This window comes from Electrona antarctica (genome assembly GCF_951216825.1).
Source record: "Electrona antarctica genome assembly, chromosome: 4".
NCBI classification, from domain to species: Eukaryota; Metazoa; Chordata; class Actinopteri; order Myctophiformes; family Myctophidae; genus Electrona; species Electrona antarctica.
The window spans coordinates 834,564-858,520 of record NC_136809.1 but is presented as its reverse complement, the minus strand read 5'-3'; the positions used below and the strand labels follow the sequence as shown (position 1 = coordinate 858,520).

Below are 23,957 nucleotides of genomic sequence, written 5' to 3'. Positions count from 1 at the left end.
TATTGAAAAATAGCAGATCTACAGACTTGTAGATCTGCTATTTTTGAAAAATCGAAGAACGACTGACATAGAAACATAGCTTTTTCAGAAAACTGTCAGGATGTAGAAGACATTTTTAGAATCTGATCTCAGGTCAAAATGGGCTAATTAACTTTTAATCTGTTTAATCAATGACAATCAAATAAGCCAGCTGGCTTCTTCCTTTCCTGTGTGCGTGCGCGCATGCGCGTGCGTGTGTGTGCGCGTGCGCGTGCGTGTGTGTGTGCGCGTGTGTGTGCGCCTCTCACCTGTTTGAGTCCAGTGACGGAGTAGGCGTGTCCTTTCACCAGTTTCTTAAAGGTCACAGCCTCCATGTCCAACGCACTGCTGATCTGTACACACACACACACACACACACACACACACACACACACACACACACACACACACACACACACACACACACACACACACACACACACACACACACACACACACACACACACTTTTCTAATGTCTTTTTTCATCCCACAATTTTGTAACTAATTTGTTTCACCCAGTGTCAATTATCTAATGTAATCCTGGGCGCTAAACTTCCTCTGCCAACCTGGGGAGAGACCAGTTCCTTTCCCCTCCATCAGGCGCCCCGGCTGGCCAGGGGGAGGCAGTATAATCTAATGCCTTTTAATAACTCCAGCAAACCAACAAACTACACTAGTATAAATTCAACTATTACCCAAAAATGAAAGAGGCAAAACCAGCATGTGAGAAGATACTAGCTTGTAGATCTACTATTTCCACCACATGTCTCTGTGGAACCTCCAAGTCAAACTAAATGTAACGCCTCAAATCCTACAAACAAAGTACTCACATAATCAGATTACTATCTGAGTGAAAGTATTCAGATTACTTTATACGTCTATGGAGCAGCCAATCAGATCACAGTACTTACGTCTATGGAGCAGCCAATCAGAGAGCCTCTCTCCAGAGCCTTGGCGATGATGCGGTGCAGGTCCTTTGGCGCCCCCTTCAGGTCGATCATCTCAGAAACTCCTCCGGTGAAATCCTCAAAGCCTTCAATGGTGGAACCGCCAGATAAAGCCTCGTAGGAGCCGTTTAACCTGAAATACAATACGATACGCTACCATACCATACCATACCATACCATACCATACCATACCATACGCTACGCTACGCTACGATACACGATACCATACCATACCATACCATACGCTACGCTACGCTACGCTACGCTACGCTACGATACACGATACCATACCATACGCTACGATACGATACGATACGATACGCTACGATACACGATACCATACCATACGCTACGCTACCATACCATACGCTACGCTACGCTACGATACACGATACCATACCATACCATACCATACGCTACGCTACGCTACGATACACGATACCATACCATACGCTACGCTACGCTACGATACGCTACGCTACGCTACGCTACGATACGATACGATACGATACACGATACCATACCATACCATACGCTACGCTACGATACACGATACCATACCATACCATACGCTACGCTACGCTACGCTACGATACACGATACCATACCATACCATACGCTACGCTACGCTACGCTACGCTACGCTACGCTACGATACACGATACCATACGCTACGCTACGCTACGATACACGATACCATACCATACGCTACGCTACGCTACGATACAATACACGATACCATACCATACGCTACGCTACGCTACGATACGATACACGATACCATACCATACCATACGCTACGCTACGCTACGCTACGCTACGATACGATACACGATACCATACCATACCATACCATACGCTACGCTACGCTACGCTACGATACACGATACCATACCATACCATACCATACGCTACGCTACGCTACGATACACGATACCATACGCTACGATACACGATACCATACCATACGCTACGATACACGATACCATACCATACCATACGCTACGCTACGCTACGCTACGCTACGATACACGATACCATACCATACCATACGCTACGCTACGCTACGCTACGCTACGATACACGATACCATACCATACCATACGCTACGCTACGATACACGATACCATACCATACGCTACGCTATGCTATGCTACGATACCATACCATACCATACGCTACGCTACGCTACGCTACGATACACGATACCATACCATACGCTACGCTACGCTACGATACACGATACCATACCATACCATACGCTACGCTACGCTACGCTACGATACACGATACCATACCATACGCTACGCTACGATACACGATACCATACCATACCATACGCTACGCTACGCTACGATACACGATACCATACCATACCATACGCTACGCTACGCTACGATACACGATACCATACCATACCATACGCTACGCTATGCTACGCTACGATACACGATACCATACCATACGCTACGCTACGCTACGATACACGATACCATACGCTACGCTACGATACACGATACCATACCATACCATACGCTATGCTACGCTACGCTACGATACACGATACCATACCATACCATACGCTACGCTACGCTACGCTACGCTACCATACCATACCATACCATACGCTACGCTACGCTACGCTACGCTACGATACACGATACGCTACGCTACGCTACGCTACGCTACGATACCATACGATACGATACGCTACGCTACGATACGCTACCATACCATACCATACCATACCATACCATACCATACCATACGCTACGATACACGATACGATACGATACGATACGATACCATACGCTACGCTACGCTACGCTACGCTACGCTACGCTACGCTACCATACCATACCATACCATACCATACCATACCATTCCATACCATACGCTACGGTAACGTACCATACCATACCATACCATACCATACCATACCATACAATACAATACAGTACAATATAATCCTCAAAGCCACTTTATAGTAAATACAGTATGTATTGTATAGTATGTATAGTTTATATGTCTAGTTGTCTTAAGTGCCTCTCTCGAAGAGTCATATGGGTCCGAGCCACTTGGTGGCGCTGGAGCACAGAACAAAACATAAACTCACGAGCTAATTTATTGGTTCGTGGAGCTGTCACTCAGAGCGGTGTCGCCGGTCCCAACCCTCAGGTATAAAACCGGTGGGCGTGACCGCTCGAGTCATTCCAACATTTTTCTGCGCTTGGATGCACACAGCATAGCGAGTACACCAAAGTCTCACACACCGGCTGTTGAAATATATTTTCCCGAAAGACGGACGAGTCTAGAACTGACTTGCACCGCGGGGATTCGCAGCCGCAAGACGGTGTTCTTTCCACGAGCTAACTCATCCCAAGATAAGTAATATTAAGACTGATAACACAAGTGAGCCCGCCCGGCGACTTGTTGTTTAGTCTGCTCTCTACGTTCCCGCTCCTCTCGTTGCTGCTTGTTGTAGCTAGCGTTTGTTAGCTTGTAGCTAGCGTTTGTTGGCTTCTCATTAGCTCAGCTTCAGCGTTGCTGCCGCTTTTCTTCTCCTCCGCTAGCCTCTCGTTAGTCACTGACTAGACTCCTGCTAGCCGCAGCCCGCAGCCTCGCTTGTTGTAGCTACAACCCTCGGTAACAGCGGGCCAACGTCAACCGATCCTCCGTCGCCTCGTTATCTAACATCTACCGCAGGCCGGACGGACCGCCTTCTCCACAACGTGGACAACAAACAGGCCTCCCTCCTCTACACTACGGTAGGCCAACACGTGGTGCAGCCTTCAGCCATCGTGCTGTAAGCTGACCATTGTGAGCTTCACTCATCACCTTTACTCTCTGTAGTGCGGCAGATAAGTGGAACATTATTTTTATTTAGCAACGGAGCCAAATAAAATAATAATAATATCCTTTTTAGTTTTTATATTAAAAAAAAAAAAAAAAAAAAAAGGTTTGAGGACAGGGGAAGAAGTAGGCCATCTCCACCATGGCTGCAAGAGATGACCACGATGACACTGGACCCCTTCCAAAGCTCTGTTTCAACAGGGTTTGTAACAACCTCCTGTCTCCTGATGATGGCCACTCCATGTGTATGCACTGTCTGGGTTTAACACATGCGAGGAATGCCTTTGAGATCGTGGGCCTCTGCCCATGCTGCCTTGGGCTATCAGACAGAGAGAAGGGGCGCAGGCTGTCTAGAGTCAAGGCCCGTCTGGAGGGACGGGCCCCCCTCCCCCCCACCCAGCCTGGGAGGCAGCTCCTAGCTCCCCGCGATGCGTCTACAGGTACCAGGCCTCCCGCAATGGCAGCACAGCGGCACATGGACGACTCTGGATGCCCCTCCCCTGTCAGGAAGGCCCCCAGGGCCAACGCGAGCTACGCCACGACCGCTTACGAAGCAGCAGCGCTAGACGGTTCACGCCGCCAACCCGCTGCTTCCTTCTCCTTCTCCTCCTTTAGGACAGAGAGGAGCTTCGGTTCCCGCTTTCGCTCCAGAGACGACCTGGATCGCTACCATGACGACTTCGACGACACTTCCGAAGCCTACAGGCGACCCGGCCCAGACTACGAACCCCTCCCTCACCCCTACCAGCTGCCAGATGGTATGCCATGGTCAGACTTCATGGAAGGGCAGGAACCCCTGGACGACCCGCGCTCCTTCCAGGAACCTCCTGGAGAGTACAGGGTCGTAGACCAGGTGGGTTATGAGGACGACGGAGACCTGGATGCCGACGCACCAGCTCCCTACGATGACGGTGACGACGACGACGACTCATCATCTCACCGTGACCATGTCCTGGGAGAGGAGGCTCCTCCCCAGGACAATGGACCCCCTGAGGCCCCTGAGGGGGCCCCAGTTGCCCCACGCCCGCCCGTCGAGGAATGGGACCTCACCGAACTCCTACACCAGGCCGCCATCAGGTGCGAACGGGATTGGCCGGACGTGGCACCTCCCCCAAACCCGGAGGACACTTGGCCTGGGGCGGAAAGCAGGGCCCCCACGCGGAGAGCTATCCTCCCGCTGGCCCAAGGCTTCCAGTCCACCTTCACGGCGAACTGGGGAGAACCCAGCCTGACTCCCCCAACACTTCGCCACACCAAGGTGCCAATGGACACGATTGACATGCCGTCAGCAGGTCTTGGGGCGATGCCAACCATCGGCTCGACAGTAGGAGCCTACCTGCTCGACCCCACCGCCCCACGCATCACACCTTTGGCCAAGGAACCCTCCCTGCCCACCAAGAGGGACAAGGACGCCAGCCTTGCTAGCGGTAAGCTCTTCTCCCTCATCGCCGCAGCTGGCAAGCACCACAACACCCTTGCTCTGCTGCAGGGCTCCCTCACGGTCATACTCGGGGGTCTGGGGAATGTCCCCACCCCTGACGAGATGGCCGAAATCAAGAGGCTCCATCAGGAGATGATTAAGTTCCTCTGCAGCTCCACAGCACTGGTCGGCAGGATGGGAACTGCAGTGATCATGTCCGAAAGGATCAGGTGGCTCGACGTCAGCCCCAAGCTCGACGCCGCGGCCAGGAGGGACCTGCTGGACGGCCCCATTCAACCTGGTGGCCTCTTCAAGGGGGCCCTAGAAAGAATGGCGCTCGCAGTGGCGCAACAGAAGCCTGGCTGCGAGGCCCTCGCTGCTCTCACCCCTCGCCCAGTCCTCCTGCAACAGCATGGGCAGGCCCCACGCACGGACCACCGCCAACGGCAGTGGCCCCAGCGGCGAGTAGACTACCGCGATACGGGGCGCCAGGCCCCGCACCGTCCTCGCCAACCCAGAGCAGATCCACCGGCGCTCCCACCGGGTGATCAGCCAGCTGAAGGCAGGGGCAGACGACAGCACCGTGACCAACGTCGCCGACCCCCCGCCGCCTCGACCGGGCCTAGGAGAGGAGTCCCCAGGGCCGGCGGTTCCAAGCAGCGGAAGTGACCCCTCGACCTCGTCTCCAGGGGAAGCGAGCTCGGACGCCTCCCCACTCCCCCACCGCCTTGGGCCTCGGCCAGAGTGTAGCAGCCCTTGGCTGCACACCGGGACCGCCCCCAAAAAGGCTAAAGCTCGTGGCACAGCTCCCCACCACGGGTGGGTCTGTCCCCGAGCCGCACAAGGTTTGCACAAGTGCACAGTGTCATGTTTTTTCTGTATTAAAGGCTTTGCCCAAAAGAACAAAAAAACAACAAAAATCACACTGTCGGGGGACCATGAACCCTCTGTTAGGGACAGCCAAAGTGCTGCCCGAAACAGAGCGGTGGGATATGAGGCCTGTGGCGGGCTTAAACGCCACCAGGGAGACGGGTCATGGCGAAATTTTCCTTGGTCATCCAGTGGGTACCACCACCAAACGAGGACCACCTCGTCTGGAGGGGATAAGTCCCTTGACCGAGCGCGTAGCCCAGTGGGAACGCTACAATGCGTCCCCCTGGGTCCTACGCACCTTAGCAAAGGGGTACAGACTCCAATTTGCAGTGAGACCCCCCGCGTTCAGTGGAGTCCTCTTCACCGACTCGCGGGGTCAAGCGGGTCAAGTTCTCCAACAAGAGATAGCTTCTCTGCTGGAGAAAAGAGCCGTCAGAGAGGTGCCCCAGAGCCAATGTCGCAGCGGGTTCTACTCCCGCTACTTCTTGGTCAAGAAAAAGGGGGGGGGCCTACGCCCCATTCTGGACCTCCGGGTACTCAACGGACACCTCAAGAAGTTTGCGTTCAAAATGCTGACGGCCAAGTCTCTAGTACGTACCATACGCCCAGGCGACTGGTTCACGTCCATAGACTTAAAAGACGCATATTTCCACATCCCCATCTACCCACCTCACAGGAAGTTCCTGCGGTTCGGGTTCCAGGGGAGAGTATACGAGTACACGGTCCTTCCCTTCGGGATGTCCCTAAGCCCCAGGGTGTTTGTGCGCTGCACAGAGACCGCCCTCGCGCCCATGCGTCAACAGGGCATTCGGGTGGCGAGCTATATCGACGACTGGCTCCTGATGGCCAGCTCGAGGGAAGAGGTAACGAGGGCCACAACCAGAGTGTTGACCCACGTGGCCTCCCTAGGGTTCGTTGTGAACCACGCCAAGAGCATGCTGGTGCCTACGCAGTCAACAGACTTCATAGGCATCAGGCTGGACTCAGTTGCGTATACGGCGAGACTGTCGGCAGACAGACTCGACGACCTACTGAAGTGTGTGTCACTGTTCACACCGGGACGCACTCTTCAATTACACACGTGCCTACGGATAGCAGGCATTATGGCGTCGGCGATCTCATTGGTACGTCTGGGGAGACTGCACATGAGACCCTTCCAGCGATGGCTTGGTTCCCTGCACATTCCCACCAAGTACGTGCACCGCCGTGTGATAGTGTCCCCGGCTTGCACGCTGGCACTGAGGTGGTGGTCGGACAGACACAGACTGATGGAAGGGGTGCCCTTGGGCCTTCCCCTGTCCAGGAAGGTCGTCACCACGGACGCCAGCCTCTCGGGGTGGGGTGCCACACACGAGGGCAGGTCGGCCAGGGGTTTGTGGGACACATACCTGAAAAGGACCTCCCACATCAATTACTTGGAATTAATGGCGGTCTTCCTCGCTCTGAGGGAGTTCGAACCATTTCTTCAGGGACACCACGTCCTGGTCCGCACGGACAACACGACGACGATGTCCTACATCAACAGACAGGGAGGTCTCACCTCCAGACGTCTGTGCACACTGGCACACAGGCTGCTGGTGTGGTGCGACGGTCGTCTCCTTTCCCTCACGGCATGTCACGTACCTGGCCTGCTGAACACAGCGGCGGACCTCCTCTCGAGGGGGCCACTCCGCTACGGCGACTGGTCTCTCCACCCTCAGGTGGCGAACCAGATATGGCACAACTTCGGGTTTCCGGAGGTGGATCTGTTCGCCACAAGAGAGGACGCGAAACGCCCTCTCTTCTTCTCACTGAAGGGCGAACCACCTCTGGGCCTGGACGCACTGGCGCACCAGTGGCCACAGGGTCTGCTCTATGCGTTTCCGCCACTGGAACTAATCCCGCATGTGTTGGCCAGAGTGAGATTGCAGGACGTCCAACTCCTGCTGGTAGCTCCGGCCTGGGGATCATGGAGGCAGGACGTTGTCCCCCTCCTTTACCACGAACCGTGGCAACTTCCCCTGAGGCGGGACTTGCTGACGCAGGCCGGCGGAGAAATATTCCACCCGCGCCCCCAGGACCTGGACCTGTGGGTCTGGCCCATGAGGGGGCCCCTCTTGGAATAGCCGGCTTGCCACAGAACGTCATCGAGACCATTCTGAGCGCTAGGGCCGCGTCTACCAGACGGCGTTACAACACAGCATGGCAGCTGTTTGTGCGCTGGTGTTCGAATAGGCCAGGAGGGATCCTCCCGTTCCAAGCTCCGGTGGCTCTCATCTTGTCCTATCTGCAGGAGTTCCTGGACAGAGGTCTAGGTTTATCCTCTGTGAAGGTCAACCTGGCGGCTATTTCCGCCTACCACTTGGGCATAAACAACGGTCCGGTGAGCGAGCTCCCACTGGTCCGACAGTTCATGAAGGGTGTCATGCATCTCAGGCCGGTTACTAGATCCCTGGTTCCAGCTTGGGATCTGACGGTTGTACTAGACGCGCTCACAAAGGAACCTTTTGAGCCGTTGGACACAGTGGACCTGAAGTTCCTCTCTCTGAAGACCGCTTTGCTGGTCGCGTTGACGACGGCTAAGAGGTCGAGCGACATTCACGCGCTCTCGGTCAACGTGAGCTGCATGAGATTCAGTGGCGATGACACTAGGGTTACGGTCAGGCCGAACCTGTCGTTCCTCCCGAAGAATTTTCCTTCTGGCTGTGAGCCAGTGGAATTGGTGGCTTTCCATCCGCCGCCCTTTGCCTCGGAGGAGGACAGGCGGTTGAATAGCCTATGTCCAGTCAGGGCGCTGAAGCTGTACAAGGCCAGGACAGCCCCCTTCAGACAAGGGGATCAGCTTTTCGTTGCTTGGGCCCCTCAAGCACAGCGGAAGGGTAAACCCGTCACGAAAGTACGGATCTCACAATGGCTTGTGGAGGCCATACAACTGACTTACACTGCCAGTGGTGTGGATCTCCCCGAGGGACTGCGTGCTCACTCCACAAGGGGCATGTCAGCATCCTGGGCCTTAGCGAAAGGCGTTCCCATACTGGATGTGTGTGCGGCGGCGAGTTGGTCGACTCCGTCGACTTTTGCCACGTATTACAACCTCGATGTGGCTCCCCTGAACCTGGCCCATGCAGTCCTGGGAGCGGCCGCACGTTAGTCACGTAAGACATGAACCCTGCAGACTTGGGGGAGCACATAAGGCAGCATAGCTGTCGGCTCCTCTGAGGGATCCCTTGACCGCCAGGCGGAGCCTGGTGGAGGTTCCTGGGTGCGTCTGTAGGGGGGGGGGGAACCTCCTGGGGAGCAGGGGACAGTGGCACTGTTGGCTCCCCGGGGTTTCCCCTCACCTCTATCAGTGTTTTAGTTTTGCCTGTTAGAGGGACTTTGGGCCACCGGGTAGTTGGCCCGGTCTTGGTGCCAGGTCAGTAACCTGGCTAACCCTCTCAGTCTCCCTTGCGAAGGGGACACACGTTCACGTGATGGTGACGTCTCGTGTGTCTGTGTCTCTGGGAAAAAAAGGGGGACCGTGGAGCGGTCCTGTCAGCCGGGGTGATCATACGGGAGTTTTATGATGACCCATATGACTCTCTTCGAGAGAGGCACTTAAGACAACTTCGGGTTACTTCAGTAACCTCAGTTGTATAAGTGACTCGAAGAAGAGAGTCATCGAACTGCCCGTCTGCTTTGGCAGGCGGCAGAAAAATGGTTGATAGGAATGACTCGAGCGGTCACGCCCACCGGTTTTATACCTGAGGGTTGGGACCGGCGACACCGCTCTGAGTGACAGCTCCACGAACCAATAAATTAGCTCGTGAGTTTATGTTTTGTTCTGTGCTCCAGCGCCACCAAGTGGCTCGGACCCATATGACTCTCTTCTTCGAGTCACTTATACAACTGAGGTTACTGAAGTAACCCGAAGTTTCATTATATAGATACTCCACTGTTACGTTCTTAGCTTATGCATGTTTCATGATAACTACTGTTTATGTATGTGATGTATTATTATTATTATGTATTTATGTATTATGTATTATTATTATTATTGTTATATCATGCTTTTTGTTCTTGCTTAATGTAAATCGCTCTGGATTAAGAGCATCTGATAAATGACTATATTGTAAGACCCCGAGATACTTAAACTCCTTTGGCTTCACCTGGGGTAATGTCTCATTCACAGACAGACAGACAGACAGACAGACAGACAGACAGACAGACAGACAGACAGACAGACATCTTACTTAGCGTATGCCTTCTCCAGCAGGGCGCTCCAGAACTCCCGTCCCTCGGCAGAATGGACGAACATCAGCTCTCCATCTTTGCAAGGAAGTCTGTCATCGATGACCACATCCACCCACTCGCCATACTGCCAGAACTGGAACAAATACACACGTTATAAATGTTAGAGTTAACAATTTAGCTGCTTTAGCTGAGTATTCCTCAATTAACAAATGAACTGCTCATGACGGAACGTTCCACCAATTAGAATCCAACTATCAAATGCGGAACGTAACGCCAATTAAGCATTATTATTGATATCAAAATCGCTGATTTCTTTTTTTGTTTGCTTGGCCTCTCCTTCTTCAGTGATCCTAGATCTGATCGCGTGTGTACTGCCGTTCACTTCTTGTATACAACGGCTTCACCTCCCCAGCACCAGGATCCCGTTAAAAGTAGAAATCTTATTTGGCTCGTTTCTGATCTCGTTTCTGATCTTGTTTCTGATCTCGTTTCCGGGACAGGTGTCCGTTTAGCGCTATAGTGATAGCAACCGCAAGCTAACCAGATGACAATCACACGGTCGCATGGTCGCAATTATTTTTTTTCCCCCCGTGCATTTCAGTCTCTGATAATAATAGTAATAATATACTATTAATACATTACTGGAGGCCAATAATAATAATAATAATAATAATAATAGCTTCCGTTGCTCCAGACTGTATGACGGAAGCATTTATATTTTACTCATGATCAGTGCTTCCGTTGCTCCAGACTGTACGACGGAAGAATTTATATTTTACTCATGATCAGAGCTTCCGTTGCTCCAGACTGTATGACGGAAGCATTTATATTTGACTCATGATCAGAGCTTCCGTTGCTCCAGACTGTACGACGGAAGCGTTTATATTTTACTCATGATCAGAGCTTCCGTTGCTCCAGACTGTATGACGGAAGCATTTGAACATTGCGAGAGGCAGCAGTCTGGTAACGCCAGGCCCAGACTCACGGCCGGCGCCACGGGGGTGCCTGGGGGTGCATAGCACCCTGAGTTTAAAAATGTGCACCCTCAGTTTATGTTCTATGAAAAGTTATGAAAATACCAAAAATACCAAAAATATATTCGGAATATTATAATTGTCATAGAGATCACAATAACCGTATCGAAACACACAGTTTCCCCCCCAGTAATATAGCATATAATTGTATTTTGCTGGTTGCAGCGAGCTCTAATCCTAAGTTAAAATCACCTGCCCGGAGTGCCCGCTGCGGCGCTGCCACTGCTCAGCAGGCAGCACCACAGAGCAGTCAGCACCACAGAGCAGCAGGTCAGCAGCACCACAGAGCAGTCAGCACCACAGAGCAGCAGGTCAGCAGCACCACAGAGCAGTCAGCACCACAGAGCAGTCAGCACCACAGAGCAGTCAGCACCACAGAGCAGTCAGCACCACAGAGCAGTCAGCACCACAGAGCAGTCAGCACCACAGAGCAGTCAGCACCACAGAGCAGTCAGCACCACAGAGCAGTCAGCACCACAGAGCAGTCAGCACCACAGAGCAGTCAGCACCACAGAGCAGCAGGTCAGCAGCACCACAGAGCAGTCAGCACCACAGAGCAGTCAGCACCACAGAGCAGCAGGTCAGCAGCACCACAGAGCAGTCAGCACCACAGAGCAGTCAGCACCACAGAGCAGTCAGCACCACAGAGCAGCAGGTCAGCAGCACCACAGAGCAGTCAGCACCACAGAGCAGTCAGCACCACAGAGCAGCAGGTCAGCAGCACCACAGAGCAGTCAGCACCACAGAGCAGTCAGCACCACAGAGCAGTCAGCACCACAGAGCAGTCAGCACCACAGAGCTGTCAGCAGCACCACAGGGCAGCAGGTCAGCAGCACCACAGAGCAGTCAGCACCACAGAGCAGTCAGCACCACAGAGCAGTCAGCACCACAGAGCAGCAGGTCAGCAGCACCACAGAGCAGTCAGCACCACAGAGCAGCAGGTCAGCAGCACCACAGAGCAGTCAGCACCACAGAGCAGCAGGTCAGCAGCACCACAGAGCAGTCAGCACCACAGAGCAGCAGGTCAGCAGCACCACAGAGCAGTCAGCACCACAGAGCAGTCAGCACCACAGAGCAGTCAGCACCACAGAGCAGCAGGTCAGCAGCACCACAGAGCAGTCAGCACCACAGAGCAGCAGGTCAGCAGCACCACAGAGCAGTCAGCACCACAGAGCAGTCAGCACCACAGAGCTGTTTAGTGACGTCCTCTAGACTACACCCACCGGGAAGTGGAAAGCGCGAAAAACAAATTTCTCTGTGGAGCCTACATAGAGACATTGGAAAATGGACATTAGAAAGTGGTTAGGAGGTAGTAAAAGGAGGTAGTTAGGAGGTGGTTAGGAGGTAGTAAAAATAAAGAAAAGACTGTCACTGGCACTGTAACTACCCGTGCGGAGGCAAGTAAATAATAACACTACCGATGCCGGCCCCGAGGACTCAGAGACCGAAGAAATGCCGCCTCCTCCCCCCATGGAAAAGCCCTCCACCTCGGCGCCGGTGAGCCAGCCACACCCGCTGCCTCAGCCCCCTCGCTCATGCCCTGCTGCTGCTGGGACTGGGTGTGTGCCGGTTGATTTGGGGACGGAGAAACCAGCACAGGTAGTGCTACAATCATACCCAACTAGAACGTTGTATAATAAAGCACGCTCATTTAAAAGAACCTGGTATAATGAACGTGAGTGGCTGGAATATTCCGTGGTTTCTGATGCTGCCTTTTGTTATCCATGTCATGGTTTCACATCGGTTCTGTTATCCATGTCATGGTTTCACATCGGTTCTGTTATCCATGTCATGGTTTCACATCGGTTCTGTTATCCATGTCATGGTTTCACATCGGTTCTGTTATCCATGTCATGGTTTCACATCGGTTCTGTTATCCATGTCATGGTTTCACATCGGTTTGTTATCCATGTCATGGTTTCACATCGGTTCTGTTATCCATGTCATGGTTTCACATCGGTTCTAGTGTTATCCATGTCATGGTTTCACATCGGTTCTGTTATCCATGTCATGGTTTCACATCGGTTCTGTTATCCATGTCATGGTTTCACATCGGTTCTAGTGTTATCCATGTCATGGTTTCACATCGGTTTGTTATCCATGTCATGGTTTCACATCGGTTTGTTATCCATGTCATGGTTTCACATCGGTTCTATTGTTATCCATGTCATGGTTTCACATCGGTTTGTTATCCATGTCATGGTTTCACATCGGTTCTATTGTTATCCATGTCATGGTTTCACATCGGTCCTTTTGTTGTCCATGTCATGGTTTCACATCGGTTCCTTTTGTTATCCATGTCATGGTTTCACATCGGTTTGTTATCCATGTCATGGTTTCACATCGGTTTGTTATCCATGTCATGGTTTCACATCGGTTCTATTGTTATCCATGTCATGGTTTCACATCGGTCCTTTTGTTGTCCATGTCATGGTTTCACATCGGTTCCTTTTGTTATCCATGTCATGGTTTCACATCGGTTTGTTATCCATGTCATGGTTTCACATCGGTTCTATTGTTATCCATGTCATGGTTTCACATCGGTTTGTTATCCATGTCATGGTTTCACATCGGTTCTATTGTTATCCATGTCATGGTTTCACATCGGTTCCTTTTGTTATCCATGTCATGGTTTCACATCGGTCCTTTTGTTATCCATGTCATGGTTTCACATCGGTCCTTTTGTTATCCATGTCATGGTTTCACATCGGTCCTTTTGTTATCCATGTCATGGTTTCACATCGGTTCTGTTATCCATGTCATGGTTTCACATCGGTTTGTTATCCATGTCATGGTTTCACATCGGTCCTTTTGTTATCCATGTCATGGTTTCACATCGGTTCGGTTCGGTGGTTTGTTATCCATGTCATGGTTTCACATCGGGGTTTGTTATCCATGTCATGGTTTCACATCAGTTCTAGTGCAAATGCAGACAAAGCCTTCACTGAAAAGGTTTTGCTAGACATGCATCCAGCAAGGAACATATGAAATGCACTTCGCTATGGAAGGAATACTGTGCTGGTAAAGTAACAGGTGCAGAGGTCTCCACCCTTGTAAACGAGGGGAAACTGGCAAGAAACCGCTTGTATTTCAGTGTGATCATGGATGTCATTGAGTTTCTTGTGACACACCAGCAACCGCTGAGAGGGAGCATTGATGATATGGCGTCGAGAGACTTTTTTTTGTCAATGATGGATTACACGCTAAGGAAAGACCCAGAACTAGCGAAGGCATATACCCACATTCCCAAAAATGCCACATACACGTCACACGAAATTCAGAACGAAATCATAGCTCTAATGAGTGACATTGTGACCAGCGAAATAGTTGAAGAAATAGGGGATAGCTGGTACACTTTGAAGGTGGATGGGACAAAGGATCCTACTGGGTGCGAGAATGTGTCAATTGTTCTCCGTTTTTTGAATGAAGCTAACGAGGTGCGTGAAAGGCTGTTAATAATGGCCACTACAAAGAGTGTGTGTCAAGTCCCTGCACACCTGCGCGAGTATGTTGCGGAGAGCACAGTAGGCCAGGAGCAGCAGGAGAGAGGCAGTGAGGCAGAATGCAAGAGGCTCTTCTTCAGCACACTAGACAGTGTTACTGGAGAGATGAAAACACGATTTAGTGAACGGAACAGCCAACTTGTTGAGGCGATGTGTGCCCTTGACCCAGCCAGTAAACACTTTTTGGATGTACAGAAGGTAAAACCACTGTTAGAGCTCACCAACACAGCTGTGGTGGAGTCTCGAGTGGAGGCTCGAGATAAAAACAAAACATGTCAATGGTAGTAAAAGTGAATAATAAGAATAAAAAATAATAAGAATAAAGCAAAGAAAAAGACAAAAAAGAAGGCACTGGTAAAAATCAAGAAATCAGTACAGCACTATGTTACAAAGGCCTGTCTAAAAAGGTGGGTCTTTAAATACTTTTTAAAAAGGTCCACAGAGGCCACAGATTTCAGGTGATCCGGGAGGTTGTTCCATAACCTGGGGGCGTAACTAGCAAAGGCTCGATCACCTTTAGTTATACATTTTGTGGGTGGAACGACCAGCAGGGCTTGGGATGAGGATCTCAGAGACCTTCTGGGAATATATGGGTGGAGTAAGTCACAGATATATGGGGGTGCCTGGCCATGGAGGGTTCTGTGTGTGATGACAAGGATTTTAAAATGAATTCTATACTTTACTGGGAGCCAGTGCAAGGAAGACAGGATGGGGGTGATGTGGCAGGATCTCCTGGAGCTGGTCAGCAATCTGGCAGCAGCGTTCTGAACCAGTTGCAGACGGTCTAATGAGGAGCAGCAGCGTTCTGAACCAGTTGCAGACGGTCTAATGAGGATTCAGCGTTCTGAACCAGTTGCAGACGGTCTAATGAGGTCAATCTGGCAGCAGCGTTCTGAACCAGTTGCAGACGGTCTAATGAGGATTCAGCGTTCTGAACCAGTTGCAGACGGTCTAATGAGGTCAATCTGGCAGCAGCGTTCTGAACCAGTTGCAGACGGTCTAATGAGGTCAATCTGGCAGCAGCGTTCTGAACCAGTTGCAGACGGTCTAATGAGGATTCAGCGTTCTGAACCAGTTGCAGACGGTCTAATGAGGTCAATCTGGCAATATAGTGAGTTGCAATAATCTAAGCGTGTTGTGATGAAAGCATGGATTACCTTCTCAAGGTCAGGGAATGAGATGAATGATTTTATTTTTGCTATATTACGGAGTTGGAAGAAACAGGATTGTACAACCTTAGTGACTTGAAGAAACAGGATTGTACAACCTTAGTGACTTGAAGAAACAGGATTGTACAACCTTAGTGACTTGAAGAAACAGGACTGTACAACCTTAGTGACTTGTTGATTAAATGAGAGACTGGAGTCGAACATCACGCCTAGATTACGGGCTGCATTTTTTATGTTATTGGACAGGTTGCCAAGCTGTGACTGGAAAGCGGGGATGGAATTTGGGGGGCCAAAGAGGAGGATTTCTGATTTAGAGTCATTTAGCTGGAGGAAGTTCTGGGACATCCAGCACTTGATGTCTGATAAACAAGCTAGGATTAGGGATATATCTGTGCTGCCAGGTTTGAGGGGGATGTAGAGCTGAGAATCATCTGCATAACAGTGAAAGTTTATTTTATGTTTTCTTATAATATGGCCAAGTGGGAGCATATAAATAGAAAATAATAATGGGCCTAGGATTGAACCTTGAGGAACACCGGAGGTCAGGGGGATCTGGGAGGATTTTGCATCCCCAATTGCCACCGAAAAGCTCCTATCAGAGAGGTAGGAGCGCAGCCAGTTAAGGGCTGTGCCTCTGACCCCCACCCACTCTGACAAACGGTTAATTAAATGGAGTAATCCAGTGTCAAACGCCGAGCTAAGATCTAAAAGTATTAAAATCGAACAATCCCCGGAATCAGCAGCACGTAGAAGGTCATTTGTGACCTTTAAAGAGTTGTTTCCGTGCTGTGACCGGCACGGAACCCAGATTGAAAGTCCTCAAAAACATTATTGAAATTCATAAATGAAATAAGCTGATTTGAAACTATTTTTTCTAAAATTTTGGATAAAAAAGAAAGATTAGAAATTGGTCTAAAATTATCTAAAACAGAGGAGTCTAGTGTTGGCTTCTTCAGGAGGGGTTTTACAAGAGCAGCCTTAAAACTAGAGGGGAAAATACCCGTGGATAAAGAGCAATTAGCGATGGTTAAAATGTTGGGTCCTAAAACATGTAAAATCTCCTTAAAAAATCTGGTTGGGATGGAATCCAGAGTGCAGGTGGAGGATTTCATGTGAGATATGATTTCTTCCAAGGTTGACAGGGAGACTGGTTCAAAATGAGTGAACATAGCAGGGAGGGGGGCGGGGCATTCTCAGGGATAATCTGTTGTCTGATGGTTAAGATCTTACTTGAAAAATGGGTGAGAAACTCTTCACACCTTTCTGGTGATGCTTCAAGGGGTTGACTGGGGGGGGGGGTTGATTGCCGAGTTGATGGTCTGAAAAAGTACCCGGGGGTTATTAACTTGTGTACTAATTATACGTGAAAAATTATCATTTCTTGCCTCTTTGACTGCGGTCTGATAATCAGCCATGGCTTCTTTAAGCATATTGTGGGATGTGGCTAGCCTATCCTTTCTCCATCTCCGTTCAGCTCTACGACACTGTCTTTTCATTTCATTTGTGTGATCGTTCAACCAACGCAAGGTGATTGGTTTTTTATGTCTATTTTGTCCAAAATGTGTATGCAATTACTGTTAAAATGGTCTACTAGCTCATTCACAGAGGGTTGAGGCTGAGCAGCGATGTAGGGCGGAGCAGCTGATTCACAGAGGGTTGAGGCTGAGCAGCGATGTAGGGCGGAGCAGCTCATTCACAGAGGGTTGAGGCTGAGCAGCGATGTAGGGCGGAGCAGCTCATTCACAGAGGGTTGAGGCTGAGCAGCGATGTAGGGCGGAGCAGCTAGGAAGGCATTTTTAAAACGGGCGGCAGAGTTTGCATTAAAAACACGAGAGCAGGACGATAAAAGGGGCTTGGGAGCAGGATAAGGAAGCAGGGTTTGAAAGGACACAGATTTGTGGTCAGATGGAGGGAAATCTGTGATAATTACAGTATTTACAGAGAAACCAAATGAGAGTATCAAATCAAGTGTGTGGCCCTTCAAGTGAGTGGGACCAGTAACAGATTGAACCAAATTAAATGATTCATAAAGTGTGATAAAATCAGCTGCTTGCACAGATTTGGAGGGACAGCAGACATATAAATTTATGTCACCAACCAGAAGGAGTCTGTCATATTTTGGCATAATGAGTGATAAGAGGTCAGAGAACTCATCTAGAAAACCGGTGCTTTCCGGGGGCCTATAGATTAAAACGACTAGGAGGGAGGGTGTCTTGCAATTTACTAGAAAGCTAAGACTTTCAAATGAGGAAAAACTACCAAAGGATATTCGGGAGCACTTAAAATTGTCTCTAAAAATAACGGCAAGACCACCACCACGGGAGGTTACTCTAGGCTCATTAAAATAAGCAAAGCCAGGGGGCAGGGTCTCCGTAACGGCCGGGCTCCACCGGGCGCGTCAGCGTCGCGTCTCCGTCACCGTCAGGGAATGTTCCCTTTTTAATCAATGAAGGGTGGCTCCACTGCCCGCGTTGACGGAGACGCGACGCGTGCATTAAAATTGAACCGGTGCGTTTTTTGACGCGACGCAGACGCAACGCAACGCGTCCGGTGGAGCCCTGGCGTAAGAGGGGCCACGTGGCCTTCCTTCAACCACGTCTCTGTAATAAAGAAAAAGTCCAGGTTATTGGACATAATACAATCTTGACATAAAAAGGATTTCTCCTTCAAAGCCCTGACATTTAAAAGAGACGTTAAAATTGGGGTGGTGGCTGGAGTAGTGTGGGGGGGTGATTGTGATGAATTGCAGGTCTGACTAGGTTAGTGAAATGTACTGTAGATAGAGGATGAAGCAGCACGCAGGGCCTCTTACTGATAAGTACAGGAATATGGAAGTGAGTGGAGGCAGAGGTGATAGGGTGATATACAGCATGTTCAATGTGTCAAAGAGTGTTAACATTGACATTAAAGGCAATGCAATGGATGAAATTGGAAAGTAACTGTCTTGTGCCTTTCAAATTAGGATGGAGACCATCCCTTTTGAAGAGGTCATACTTTAAAAAGAAATCATCAAAATTATCAATGAAGGTGTAGCCTGCTGCTAGGCAGAAGGCGGTCCCGGAGACACCGACCCACGTCCTGAGCCTGTCAATTAAAATACGATGGTCTGCGGTGTCGAAGGCTGCACTTAGATCAAGCAACACCAGGATGGAGCAATCACCAACATCGGATGACATCATGATGTCACTTGATACTCTAAGTAGAGCTGTTTCTGTAGAGTGAATTTTACGGAAGCCTGATTGGTATTTGTCGCAGATATTGTGTTGATTTAATATGTTTGTGAGCTGATTGGCCACTGCCTTTTCCAAAACCTTAGAGATGAAAGATAGTTTTGATATTGGCCTGTAGTTTATTGGTAGGGATGGGTCCAGATTTGTGTTGGGTGGTTAGGGTTGAATGATTGCCTTTTTTTAAATTAGATGGGACACGGCCGGATGTTAGTGATGAGTTTATTATAGAGAGTAGGCAGGGGCCTACAGATGAAAAGACATCCTTAAGCATTGATGTGGGCAGGACATCTAGCGGACAGGAAGATGTCTTCATCGACCTCACAAGGTCAGTCAATTCTTGCAGGGAGATGGAGGAGAAACTGCAAAGGGTTGACTGCCGGGTAAGACAAGGAGGGAGGGGGAGGAGGAAGGGGTAATGCTAGCTCTTACTGTGTGCACCTTGTGTATGAAAAATAACAGAAGATCATTACAGTCTTTGTTAGAAGAGACTGGGATGGTGGGAGGGGCAGGGCTGACAATATTGTTGATTGTGTTGAACAGGATTTTAGGATTTCTCTTGCTAGAGGGCGATAATGTTGGCGAAATAAGAGGCCCGCACATCCCTGACGAGACTGTTATACTGGATTAAAAGCTCCCTTAACTTGATACGGTCAGCCTGGAGCTTGTTGGCTTTCCAGATGCGTTCAGCTTTCCGACATTTCCTTCGGAAGGAGCGAGTTGCCTCAGTTAACCAAGGGGAGGAGTTAACAGAGGGGACAGATCGGGTTTTTAGGGGAGCAACCTTATCTAGAATGGCCAAACAGTGCGAGTTGAAAGAGTTAATCAAACTTTCAGTGTCTGTTGAAGGCTGTTCTAAAACTAGTGTGCTGTCAAAATCTGAAGCAAAGTTCTCAGTGGAGGACTCATTTATTAGGCGTGAGAGCTTCTCTCTCTTGCTGATTGGATAATTAGTATTAAAAGACAAATTAAAGGAAATAAAATAGTGATCTGTCACAGAGAGTTCCTCAGTGCAGACGTCATGGATATCCAAGCCTAGGGAGAAGACAAGGTCCAGAGTGTTTCCCCTAATGTGTGTGGGACCTAACACATGCTGAGTGAAATTGAATGATTCTGTGATACTTAAGAAATTAACTGCAAAGCTATTTGTGGTATCGTTAATGTGGATATTAAAGTCAGCTAACATTATGATCCTCTCAAGTTTGATAATAGAGGTTAAAAAATTACTAAACTCAGTCAAAAAAGAACCATTTGGACCAGGAGGGCGATAAATTAAAACACAATAAAATGGATTGGAGCGTCCTACTTTGGCCATTAATAGCTCAAAAGAGGAAAAGGAACCAGAACTCACTGTCCGGGTTAAAAATTGGTCCTTGTGGACCACTGCTAGGCCACCCCCTGTATGACCCGTGTTCCTGGGAGCACTGATGAACGAACAATCTGCTGGACAGAGCTCAATCAATGAGGTGTAGTCCTCTGGTTTCTGCCATGTTTCTGAGAAACAGAAAATCTAGTTTTTTTGTTTTGAAAATATCATTCCAAATAAATGACTTATTATTAATGGAGCGGGCATTTTGCAGCGCAAATTTAAATGATTGCGGGCCAACAGAACTTCCAGCAGTGGGAACCTGTGGAAGCGTTTGGAGGCATGTTTTGGGTGGAACATGATGCAGGTGTCTAATATTACGGGGTCGGTGAGATATAATAACAGGGATAACAGAGGGGGCCATGGCAATTTGTAGTGGAGGGGAGTGGAAATGTGGAGGAAGGGGATGTGTTGTTAGTAATTGGCGTCATGTAGTGACACTGTTGGTGAGCTGGCGGGTGATGTTAGAGGCCAGTATTTCTTTCCCCTTGTAATTTAAATGAATATTGTCATAAAATAACTGAGGTTTCTTCCAAACCGAGTCAAAATGATCAATATAGCCATACCCACAGGCACACCCACAGCCACACCCACAGCCACACCCACAGCCATACCCACAGCCATACCCACAGGCAACACAGACATACCCACAGGCAACACAGACATACCCACAGGTAACACAGACATTTTGAATCCAGTTATTGGTGCTGAATAGACGGCTGAATATTTCAGAGCGCCTACTGAGTGTTGGCATTAGGCCTACTGAGTGTTGGCATTAGGCCACTGAGTGTTGGCATTAGGCCACTGAGTGTTGGCATTAGGCCTACTGAGTGTTGGCATTAGGCCACTGAGTGTTGGCATTAGGCCTACTGAGTGTTGGCATTAGGCCACTGAGTGTTGGCATTAGGCCTACTGAGTGTTGGCATTAGGCCACTGAGTGTTGGCATTAGGCCTACTGAGTGTTGGCATTAGGCCACTGAGTGTTGGCATTAGGCCTGAGTGTTGGCATTAGGCCTACTGAGTGTTGGCATTAGGCCTGAGTGTTGGCATTAGGCCTACTGAGTGTTGGCATTAGGCCTACTGAGTGTTGGCATTAGGCCTACTGAGTGTTGGCATTAGGCCTGAGTGTTGGCATTAGGCCTGAGTGTTGGCATTAGGCCTACTGAGTGTTGGCATAAGGCCTCGAGTGTTGCCATTAGGCCTGAGTGTTGGCATTAGGCCTACTGAGTGTTGGCATTAGGCCACTGAGTGTTGGCATTAGGCCTACTGAGTGTTGGCATTAGGCCTACTGAGTGTTGGCATTAGGCCTACTGAGTGTTGGCATTAGGCCTACTGAGTGTTGGCATTAGGCCACTGAGTGTTGGCATTAGGCCTACTGAGTGTTGGCATTAGGCCTCGAGTGTTGGCATTAGGCCTGAGTGTTGGCATTAGGCCTACTGAGTGTTGGCATTAGGCCTACTGAGTGTTGGCATTAGGCCACTGAGTGTTGGCATTAGGCCTACTGAGTGTTGGCATTAGGCCTACTGAGTGTTGGCATTAGGCCACTGAGTGTTGGCATTAGGCCACTGAGTGTTGGCATTAGGCCTACTGAGTGTTGGCATTAGGCCACTGAGTGTTGGCATTAGGCCTACTGAGTGTTGGCATTAGGCCACTGAGTGTTGGCATTAGGCCTACTGAGTGTTGGCATTAGGCCTGAGTGTTGGCATTAGGCCTACTGAGTGTTGGCATTAGGCCTACTGAGTGTTGGCATTAGGCCACTGAGTGTTGGCATTAGGCCACTGAGTGTTGGCATTAGGCCTACTGAGTGTTGGCATTAGGCCTACTGAGTGTTGGCATTAGGCCTACTGAGTGTTGGCATTAGGCCACTGAGTGTTGGCATTAGGCCTACTGAGTGTTGGCATTAGGCCTACTGAGTGTTGGCATTAGGCCTACTGAGTGTTGGCATTAGGCCTACTGAGTGTTGTCATTAGGCCTACTGAGTGTTGGCATTAGGCCTACTGAGTGTTGGCATTAGGCCACTGAGTGTTGGCATTAGGCCACTGAGTGTTGGCATTAGGCCTGAGTGTTGGCATTAGGCCACTGAGTGTTGGCATTAGGCCTACTGAGTGTTGGCATTAGGCCACTGAGTGTTGGCATTAGGCCTGAGTGTTGGCATTAGGCCTACTGAGTGTTGGCATTAGGCCTACTGAGTGTTGGCATTAGGCCACTGAGTGTTGGCATTAGGCCTACTGAGTGTTGGCATTAGGCCTGAGTGTTGGCATTAGGCCACTGAGTGTTGGCATTAGGCCTGAGTGTTGGCATTAGGCCACTGAGTGTTGGCATTAGGCCTGAGAAAATGCAGTTTTTCTTCAGAGTTTCAATGAAATTGGCTAAAGTCTCATAATCCTGTACTTGTGCAGATTGGGCGGGCCCTGATTTGATGTCATTTAGTCCTACATGGATAATGACAGTATGGACCGATGTATGATGCTGGAGAATAGCTGGGATGTGTGTATGATGCTGATGGTGTATGATGCGGATGTGATGTATGATGCTGGAGAATAGCTGGGATGTGTGTATGTAGGTCCTTGATGTATGATGCTGGAGAATAGCTGGGATGTGTGTATGTAGGTCCTTAATAATAACAGTATGGACCGATGTATGATGCTGGAGAATAGCTGGGATGTGTGTATGTAGGTCCTTAATAATAACAGTATGGACCGATGTATGATGCTGGAGAATAGCTGGGATGTGTGTATGTAGGTCCTTGATTTTTGCACCAGAGAATGAGTATGTAATACCATGTGGGATGGCTACATGTCGTACCAGACTATCTCCCACAAGGAGATACTTTGGGGGCGATATATGAAGGGGGCTGACATGACCAGCATGAATTTCTGTAGTAGTAGTAGTAGTAGGAATAACTTTGACCGTTGACCGGAGTGGGTGGGGCGGGGTTACTGACTACAGTCTCAGCTGGGATGGTGACGTCATTGTTTAGAACAGCTGTGTCCATTTCCCCGTTGGAAGTGGACGGTGGAGATGAAGAATGCTCGGACAGGTTGGCGACGGCAAGAGGTGAAGGATAATATGGAGGAGAACACTGTCTGCTGCGTTTGTGGTCCTTTTTTGGAGTCAGCGAGGTGCAGTTTTGCTTCCGAGTGGAGTTGGGATTTGAACGGAGCTGTTGTTGTTGGGCACCACGTGAATGGGTGACCATAGCAACCCCAGACGCTACCGTTAGCATATCGCTAGCCGGCGGTAGCTCCCCACCATCAACTTTCTCTGCTGTTGCAAGTGGAGAGAAATGAAATGAAATGAAATGAAATGAAATGAAATGAAATGAAATGAAAT

General features: G+C 49.6%; 1 protein-coding gene across 2 annotated transcripts in view; it reads right to left on the bottom strand.

Moving 5' to 3' along the window:
- Positions 1 to 23,957, bottom strand: part of LOC306922266 (calpain-1 catalytic subunit-like) — a 68,399-nt gene that overhangs the window by 27,989 nt on the left and 16,453 nt on the right. For both annotated transcript variants that reach the window (XM_079499718.1, XM_079499719.1), the window contains exons 6-8: positions 10,325 to 10,458; positions 932 to 1,100; positions 288 to 371 (exon numbers count right to left, since the gene is read on the bottom strand). In XM_079499718.1, the coding sequence (XP_079355844.1) occupies positions 288 to 371; positions 932 to 1,100; positions 10,325 to 10,458 (387 nt within the window). The remainder of the gene's footprint in view (positions 1 to 287; positions 372 to 931; positions 1,101 to 10,324; positions 10,459 to 23,957) is intronic.